Source organism: Hipposideros armiger, unplaced genomic scaffold, assembly GCF_001890085.2.
Source record: "Hipposideros armiger isolate ML-2016 unplaced genomic scaffold, ASM189008v1 scaffold_533, whole genome shotgun sequence".
Lineage (NCBI taxonomy): Eukaryota > Metazoa > Chordata > Mammalia > Chiroptera > Hipposideridae > Hipposideros > Hipposideros armiger.
The window spans coordinates 1,056,289-1,066,615 of record NW_017731883.1 but is presented as its reverse complement, the minus strand read 5'-3'; the positions used below and the strand labels follow the sequence as shown (position 1 = coordinate 1,066,615).

At 34.1% G+C, this 10,327-nt stretch overlaps 1 protein-coding gene across 1 annotated transcript in view; it reads left to right on the top strand.

Moving 5' to 3' along the window:
• Positions 1-10,327, top strand: part of PTPN4 (protein tyrosine phosphatase non-receptor type 4) — a 195,059-nt gene that overhangs the window by 56,780 nt on the left and 127,952 nt on the right. The window contains exon 4 of the mRNA XM_019668705.1: positions 3,450-3,557. Coding sequence (XP_019524250.1) covers positions 3,450-3,557 — 108 coding nt within the window. The remainder of the gene's footprint in view (positions 1-3,449; positions 3,558-10,327) is intronic.

The following is a 10,327-nucleotide window of genomic DNA, read 5'->3' as shown; positions in this document are numbered from 1 at the left end:
TGTTGTTACCCAAAAATTTGGGATTTTGGCGATCAATTCTGACCTCTTCTGAAAAAATGGCTGGCGGAGTTTGTTATACTTCTGTTCTACTTTCAAAATCTCCTCACTGGCTTGTTCATTAAGTCTGTCTATTTCATTTTGTACTTCATCAATATGTTCAATTGCTTCTTGCTGTTCTTTTTCTCTCTTGGGCACGTCCAGAGAGGTCGACGTCTTCTCCGGCTTGGGGGCAGGAGGCAGTCTTGGTTTCTTCGTTTGACATGGGAGTGAAGACTGGCGTTTGGGGGCCATCCTGTGAGGAAAGTCCGAGAATGAGACCCAAAGGGAGATGAACGTCTGCTAAACCTTTGCTCTTTTAATTTTGGTCAGTTTCACATGTGGTTCATTATAGGTATCTATCTAGGACTTTATTTCAAGGAAACTCAAAAAAGGCTGAGAGAACTAAGTATAAGAGCTAAAACTATAAAACTTTTAGAAAACACATAGGTAAGTCTTCATAACCTTGGATTTTTCAATGAATTCATAGATGTGACACCAAAAACACAAGCATCAAAAGAAAAAAAATGAATAAACTGGGCTTCACAAAAATTAAAAGATAGTGTGTATCCCCAAGTATGTGATCAACAAAGTGAAAATGTTTGCAAATCATATATCTGATAAAGGTCTAGCATCCAGTATATAAAAAGAACTCTTAGAACTCAATAACAAAGAGATTATCTACCCAATTTTTTAAATGAGCAAAGGACTTGATTAGACATGTCTTCAAAGATATACAAATAGCCAACAGGCTCATGAAAAAAATGCTCAATATCATTAGTTATTATGGAAATGCTAATCAAAACCACAATGAAGTGCTATTTCATTCCTACTGGGATGGCTTTAATCAAAAGAATAGAAAATAAATGTTGGTAAGGATGTGGAGAAATTGAAACTCTCATGTATTTCTGGCAGGAATGTAAAATGGGTACAGCTGCTGTAGAAAGGAGTTTGGTGGTTCCTCAAAAAGTTAAACAGAATTTCCATATGATCCATCAGTTTTACTTCTATATATTATATATACCCAAAAGAATTGAAAGCAGATACTTAGATACTTCTACACCAATGTTCATGTTAGCATAATTCACAGTATCTAAAAAGTGGAAGCAATCCAAATGTCCATCAACTGATAAATAGTGATATAGCCATATAAATGGAATATTGCTTAATCATGAAAAGGAAATTAAGTGTGGATATATGATACAACATGGATGAACATTGGAAATATTACATTAAGTGAAAGAAACTAGACACAAAGATCACACATTATTCGACTCCATTTATATGAAATAGCCAGAATAGGTAAATTCATAGAGACAGGAAGGAGATTAGTGGTTGCCAGGGCCTGGGGTGGGGGGGCAGGAATACTTTTTAATAGGTATTCTTTAGGTGTGATGAAATTGTTTTAGAACTAAATAGACATGGTTGCACAGTGGTATGAACGTACTAAATGCCACTGAATTGCACACTTTAAAATGGTTAATATTTGGGCTGACCGAGTGGCTCAGTTGGTTAAGAGCCTGCTCAAGAGTGCGAGCTCTGAGCAACAGCGGTTTGAGTCCCGTCCCGAGCTGAGCTGCCACTGAGCTGCCAACAGGTGGCGGGATGGCTCAGCTAAAAATAAATAAATAAATAAAATAAAATGGTTAATATTACATTATGTGAATTTTACGTCAATAAAAGAAAACTCAAGGAATTCCCTAGCCAAGCTGCCACTTTCTTTTCACGTTTCAGAGTTGTGTTTTTAATTTTTTTTTTTAAGTTTCACTTAGCTAGAGGTATAGGGAGAAATGGGTCTACTCTATCCTGTCTCTAGAAGAGTACATTAGACTTACCTTAGTAGCTTTTTATAAAGATTAATGCTTGATCTCCATCCTGGGCCAATTTAATGAGAATGGGAGAGGGGTGGGTCAGTGAATTGCATCAATATAAAAAATATTCACAGGTTATTCGAATGGGAACCACCATTGTGGGGCACTGCTTGAAGAATATACTACTTTCCTGCCATTGATGAGTTTTGCAAATAGCCATTTGACTCAGTCTGGCTAATAAGACATGAAGGGAAGCTCTTTGTAAGTTAACCATACAGGGAAGGTTGTTCTTTTAAACATTGTCATATATGGGTATGAATTTTCAAATTGCTATGACCATCTTGCTTGCAGTCTGCCAACACCAGGAATGCAGATAAGAGAGATGGAAAGAACCCTGGTGCTTGATGATATCTCTCATCTGCTGAATTAGCCAGCTCTGGAGTCTACTGTATCTGTGTGCTTTCCATTATATGAAAAAATCTATGTTCATATTGTTTCAGCTCTCAGTTTTAATTCTAACTTGTAGCTGGAAGCTACCAAACTGCTACAACTAATGAGAGTAAAAATTCGTGGTAAAACATAGCACTATTTACTCACATGTGTTTTCTAATATTTGTTTTATAGAAACAATACTTCAGTGAACATGTTGGCATGTATAGCTATTTCCCTCAACATTGGATTTTATTTTTTACTCAGGTTAGGATACTAGAAGTAGTCAATATTGTTATTGTTCTTGCTTAATATTTCTGAATTGCTTTCCCAATAGATTATACCTGTACAGTATTAGCAACAATAAGTATTTTTTATCTTACTCATTTGAATTTTTTTTGGATCGTCACTATGGTTTTCTACTTTGATTTCTTTTATTACTGAACATGTTTATCATTTCTCCATGTCTTTATTTTTTAGTTACATATTTTTTTCAGGGAATTATCTTGTCATGCCCTTTCACCACAACTTAGTAGCTGTGGAACTTAGGGAAGTTATAGTTACTCTTACTAAAACTAATATTTGCTAAAAATAAATAATGCCTACATGATAAATTGGTATGTGGTTAAAATGAGATATTTTTCTAAAGTTCTCTGAATACTTTTATAATTAAAATATTAATCCTTCATCAGTTTGCTACAAATAATTTTCACAGTTTTTGTTTACCTTTTTGTGGCTTTATTTTAGACACACAAATTTTAAATTTTATTTAGTCAAATATGTCACTTTCCAGTCATAATTAAAATGTAAGAATAAACAAGACACATGATAAGGAGATACACATACACATACACACACGAATTAATGTGGAAACAATATAAAATTACAAAAATACCATGATAATAACCTGAAAGGTTATTAAATTACCAGAAAGTATTTTTTAAGTCAAAGGTTTTCCTTATATCTTCATATTTATTATGTACTCTTTGAATCAGTTTGCCTGAAGTTAGACTTTTTTAAGTACTGTGTAGCTTGTGAACTCTTCATTTTCAACCAAGTCATTGGTATGGAAACAGTTGCCAATTTCACAAAAGAGGAAAAAAATCCAAGAGGTTAAAAATCTGAAAGTGTACATAGCCTATCAGTGTTGATTTCCTTTTATTTTTCTTCTAGAAACACGATCAGGGGCAAGTTCTGTTGGATATAGTCTTCAAGCATCTTGATTTGACTGAGCGTGACTATTTTGGTTTACAGTTGGTTGATGATTCCACAGATAACCCAGTAAGTTTAAGCTGTTCATTTTCATTTTAGTTTTTCTCTCTGTTCATAATATAAAGTCCTTTCTGATTTATAATGTTCACTGATTTAGCAAGTTTTTTAAAAGTTTTTAATTTGAATGATTAGAGGTAATTCTTTTTTTTTGTTCCTCGTTTTCTTGATGTTTTAATCTGTAATATTTCCTTAAGGTTTTCATAATTATAAGTCAGTCAGTAAATCTAACTCATGTTTCTTGACTTAGAGAAAGAAAATTGGACATAAAAATTAAAATATTAACTTACTTTAAAATATTTTATATTTTAAAACATTAATGTATGTTGATCTTACATAAATTAGCCTGCATTAAAATGAAATTAGTTTTTTTTGTGTGGCATTCATGGAGAGCTGTTTCTGACCAAAATTCTTAACTTGTTAAGTGTAAATTTTCCAAGTAGGAACATTCGGTGGACACCCTCCCAAATGAGATAGAGATTAAATTTCAGAGCTTTGCAATTCTTGGGGCATTATTAAGGTTTTTAGATTGTTACTAATTCCTCAGTAATTGCAATCATGATACTTTTTATTGGAAAGATCACATCATAGAAATAGAAGATAGGATGTGATGAATAAATAACAGAATGTTGAAACCTTTGTAAATTTATATGGTTATACATTGAGGTTTTTTGCAAAAGATTATGCTATCCTTTTGATTAGTACAGGAGAGTGGCAATTTTGAAGGAAACATTTTGTATAGTTTAGAAAAATTGAGAGGCTGAAGAAATGATTCTCTGGATCAGTGCTTTAGAAATCAGTTTGTGAAGCCATGTTGACAGAATGGCTGTAGAAAATAAAAATACATCTTATGAGAAAAATAGAGTTTTTTTCTATCTCTTGCTTGCTGTCTCTTCTTCATGATCAGGATCCTAGGTCTGTGAATGAATGGTTAGTAGCAAGTAAATATGAAATTTTAAATATTACTTTTTCTTGGGGTCATTTATTGACTTTTTATTAAAAACTATGAGGATCGTGTGAGTAAAACAAAATAAGGGCCAGCTAGTCTCAGTAGAAATAAATTTTGTAGTACTGAACTAAAATATAAACAAACTTTCCTTGTACTTTGATGCCTTTACCAGATGACTTGAGCTTCTCCAAGGGCCTAGAGGAATAGTATTATTTCTTGATAAATAAACACACATTTAAATGGAAGTGAATAGAAATGTCAGTAAGGCAACCTTTTCCAGAAAGATAAATTGTAAGCTGGGCAAATACCTGAAAGGTGTCTGCTAGACTTCACTATGGGCAACACTGAGGTTAAAAAATAGATAATTCTTAGATTGTCTTGTTAACACTCTAACTATAAGCCTATCTTTAGATTGATTGGAGAAGTGACAAGACAACAAATGAGAAAGAGACAAGCTACTTACCACCATATTCACTGCTATAAGTATGAAAAACTGTCATTCCTGAGAAAGTATTCTAGAGGGACCAATATTGAGATCACATGTAAAGACTCAAAGATCCAAAGTCTTAGAGATTATCTTGTCTAACACCCTTATTTTTCATGAGAAATTATCCCAGTCCAAAGAGATAAAGCCCAAGCTACTGGCTGGCATTAATGAAACTAACTCCCCATGCAAGTTTTTCCACAGCACTACAATTTCAGTATTTACATATTCAGAAGAATCTGTCCATGGAAGGACCTTTACAGCACAAAAGTAGTGTCCTGTTTCTGGTGTCACGATGAAATATATCAAGACTTTGAGAATAAATAATGGACAGAAAAAGATACCATTCTTAAAAAGAGACAGAAGTAAGAGAGTAACATTTATGAAACATCTATTTTGGACTTGTTAGTAAACCAAATTCTCACAATAATCTTGTGAAAGTATTATTAAAATTCTTTTAAAGATTACAAAACTTATTTAATGACAGATAATTAAGTAGCTGAAAAAGGATTTGAGTTCTTATCTGTCTGACTCAAAATCCTACACTCTCCCTATTGCTTCCCAAGAAATGATGATGTAGATACACAGGACTTACAAAAATGTGCATATTGAGAAGAGGCAGTAACCATACAATAAAATTACCAGCAGTGATCAAAAGGAATTTGGTAATAGTCTTAAAAAAGTAACCCTTATCAGTCATTAGTTGAGAGTTTTTTCATCTTAAAGCTTGTGTATGTTATATATACATATATACATATGTATATGTTGCATGTGTATATTACATAGAAGTTTTAGAGGATCAGAACTAACATTTCCTTAGACACACACATTGAAATTAATTTAATTGGACTTACAATTGATAAAAAACACCTAAGGTTTTATTGTGGTCTTATACAGAGCAAAAATAGAATCATAGCTGACTACTTTTTTCTTTAGACTCTTTCTTGGTGATGAGTTCAGTGCAACAAACAAAGTTACTTAAAGCTTTGACTTTCTGAATTTTCTCTTGCTTTCATTAAAAACCTATTTATCACTTTAGTTCTTACTGTAATGTCTTGTATAATAATAGTATTGAGTAAATGTTTATTGAGTAAGCAAACTAATGAATAATGGGGTTATAATTTATTATGTATAATTTCTTTAGTTTTTAAGCACTTAAAGGTAGCTGTTCCTTAGTGGCCTTTATCAGCACGATATTTATCAGAGCCTTAAGATTATATTATTTATGTGCATTTACTTTTTCTGTTTTTGCCTCGAAAGTGAATTACAGTGCCCTTCTGTGGGATAAAGAGTAGGTTATCGATTACTATTGACTTATTTTTTTGCAGTTTCATCCTTCTGATAGTTTCTGTTGTGGCTGTGGTATTTTTCTGATTTACAACTGTTTCCATATCCCCTAAGCTGTGGCTTTCAAACTTGAACTTACATCAGGACTACCTGAAGGCTTCTTAAATACAGATTTCTGGGCCCTCTGCCTAGAGTTTTTGATTCAGAAATTCTGGTGTGGAGCTCAGTAATGTGCATTTCAAGCAAGCTCCCCTACAATGCTGATGCTGCTAGTCCAAGGAACCACACTGTAAAAATCACTGCTCTAACCCAATGGGCTGTTAATTAAGACTGCTAAAGTAAAAAATAATTCATATGGAATAACTTGGTCTATCCTTTGAAGATTCCTTTTACATAACTCAGAAGTTCTTGAATTATTTTATCAGGTTTGAGGAAATATAGGAGAAGTCCCATAGAAGATGACTCTTATTTCCACAAGCCCATGTTTTAGTACAACATGACTGCTAAAATGTTTTCTTTTATTTCTCTCTTTCATTTCATCTGTTTCTACTGTAATACCTTAATTCAGGCTCTTATTACCTATTGTATAAACTAGCCTGCCAAATGTTAGATTTTTACTTTTGGTCTCTTTTAACCCTGTTCTATTTGGGGAGGGAATGACAAAGGGATCTGGGGTGCAGAGAGGTCTTTCAGAGAGAACCAGCATCATGTGCAAAGTACCAGACTGAGGAGAGAGGAATATTGCATTTGAAGAACTGAAAAAAACACTTCAATGGAATGTAGAGTAAGGGGAGAAGATGGGTCACAGATGAGGTTTGAGTAGTATGTCAGATCATGAAGTGCCTTTTAATCTATGAGATTATAATCACCTAAGGATTTATTTACGCAGTAACATTAGACTTGTATTTTAGACATATCACTGGTTACAGTGTAGCCAGTGGCAAATAAGAGTTGCAAACTAGAGACAGTTGGGAGATTGTTGCAATAATGACTTTACTAGTGTTACAGAACAAAGATGGTGATTTCCTTGCTGGCTACTTACAGAGAAGCCTCTGAGGCAGCAGGTTTTCTCAGAGAAGTAGAGATTTTGGAGATTTTATTCGTCAGGCCAGCCACATGAGGAGACAACCATAGATGAAGCCCAAGTTAATCTTCCCCAGCAAAGGCTTGGGATCAGTTTTAAGAGATGAGGGTAAGAGGAAGTTATACATATTTATTAATTTTAATTCAGAGGTCTGATTGGATAGGCTTGGAACTAAGCAATCTAAGGTTAGGGATGTGGAAAAGGCAATAGAGAACAAAGAAATTGCATCTGGCTAAGTTTGATTTATCAGTTTTATGTGTTTCCAAGTTTGGTCCCTGCGCTAGATCTTCCTTATTGACTGACCCCTCACTTCTTAAAGGGTAAAAGCAGCATCTCTGCTACTTGGGTTTCATGAATTTTGGTTCTGCTGTGCTTTTGAGGTCAGTTTAGGGTCATTTAGCTGCTAACTACACCTGCTGAAACCTCTGGGGCCAGTCTAAACCGGCTTAGACTGGTGATCTCCCAAGAGCTGTGAAGAGACCTGTTGTTACCTCCTGAAATGACGCTTAAAACTAGAAAGAAAGAAAAAAAACTATTAGAGTCCGGTTTCAGTGTTAGGGCCAGGTTTCAGTGGGAAAGATAATGATTGTCTTTGGGAGATGAAGAAAAGTACGTAAGCACTGGCGATATTTAGGAGACAGTCAACAGAATTTATTGGTTTGATTAAGGTAGAGTATGTTCATAAGGGAAAGAGAAATCAAGGTTAATATCTCAGATTTTGTCTTTGGCAACTTGATAGCTAGAAGAAACATGCAAATAGTATTATTGGGTTTTTTTTCATTTTCAGTTACCACTTGTTTATTACTAGCATATAAAAATACCATTTATTTTGTATATTAATTTTGTATTATGCAACCTTCCTAAACTTACTTATTAATTCTAGTTAATTTTTGTAAATTCCGTAGGATTTTCTACATAGATTATCATGTAAACATTAGGTAAATTTCATTTATTTTCAAAATTTAAACCAACTTTGTACTCCTGAGATATGTCCCAGGACATACGATTGATTCTGTATTAACTTTGTTAAATTCACTTATTATGTCGAGGGTTTTTTCTTTTTAATTATTATTATTGATCTTTTACAATTTTCTGTGTAAATCATGTCATATGAGAATAGGGACAGTTTAACTTCTTCCTTCTTATTCTTTTCCCCCCTATTATTTTTAAATTTATTATTATGTGGCTAAACCAGAACAATGATGAATAGAAGTGATAGGAGCAGACTACCTAGCTTTGTTCCCTGTCTTAGGAGGAAAGTATTTTGTGTTTCGTTAAGTCTGCTGTTAGCTGTAGGTGGTTTTTCTTATTTTCATCAGTGTAATTAAGGCATAATTTACAGAGAATAAAATCAACACTCATTCATAATGAAAACTCTCAACAAACTTGGAAAAGAAAGGGATAGCCTCACTCTGATAAATGACCTCTACTGAAAACTTACAGGTATACCAGGGAAATGTAAAGTAAAAGCACAATGAGATGTTACCTCGCATCCACTAGAATAAAAAGTGTCACATGACAGCTGTTGGCAGGGACGCAGCTATAAAGAATTGCTGGTAAGACTTTAAAAGGATACAACTTTGGAAAGTAGTATGGCAGTTTTTATAAAATTAAACATAGATTTACTATATGCCGCCCAGCAACCCCACTTTTAGGGATTTATTCAAGAGAAATGAAAACATGTTTAAGAAATCTTATACACCAACAATCATAGTAGCTTTATTTATAGTAGCCCAAACCCAAATTAACCTTAATATCCATCAGTAAGTGAATAGATGAAAAATAATTGTTGTATTTTTATACAGTGGAACACTATATGATATACTTTTTTTTAATATTTATAATAAATTGTAGAATAAACAAAAAAAAACTGAAAGCAGATCACTGGTGGCATGGAGGTTTAATGAGGACTGATTGCAAAGGGACACAGGGAACATTTTCGGGTGATAGAAATATCTTGATTGTGATGGTGGTGATGATGACCTGTATATATTTGTCATAACTTAGACTGTGTATTGAAAATGAATGCCATCAATCTAGCTGGTCCCACAGTTCCATATTCTGTTTCATTTATTTTTTTGGTGGGGTGGGGGGGGAGGAGAAAAGGGGTTTGGAACAGTTATCTCCATTCATTCCTTTACATTTCCAACTGCTTCTTTTTCCTAGGGCTCTGACGTCTTCCTGTGCATGAAAAAGTTAAACTGTTAGTCAGAGTTGAGGTGGCTTTCATTGTATGTACAGATTTTAGAGCTATTCTTTTCTGTTGCTCTTCCCTTTTCTGGATTTCCTCCTCGATTTTCTGGGTGCTCAGCTACTCCTGCCTGAACTCGGTTCACTGACACCTCAAGTCAGTAAGTCTGTTTGTCCCCTGACTTGTGCTGGATTTGAGATTGCTCTCAGGCAAAAAAATACAAATGTGTAAATCTCACTCATCCCAGTTTTTCTGTTTTTCAAGAGCAGATTTAGCTCCTATTTCTGCCTGTTTTAGTTGCTTTTTAATGTCCAATAACACACACACACACACACACACACACAATATGAATGCCATAGCAGATAACAAATTTTAAGGATTTTGTAGAAGATCCATTGCTGACAAAGATTGGTGGAAGAATCAAAGAGGAAACCTCCCCGTCCCCAAACAAAAAAAGAATATAGGATAGGACTTGTGCAGAGGCAGGCGTTTTCAGAGTAATGCAGTACAGTTATCAAAATGATTAACTGGAAAACTATCTGAGACAACTAGGCTACTTAGCCTCCTCCTTTCTTCTCTTTCTCTAGTTGAACAGAGGGCAGCAAGTCCAGTTCCCCTCTGGAATAAGGTTGTCTGCATATTTGGGAGGAAGGTGGGGAGAACTCTTTTTGTATTTTAAGCAATATAATTTTCTGCCTGAGAGTCCAAGCAAATCATTTGGAAACCTTTATAACTAGTAAGATTTAAAGCTCAACAAACAAATCTCTGTAGCTTTTTTTTTTTTTTT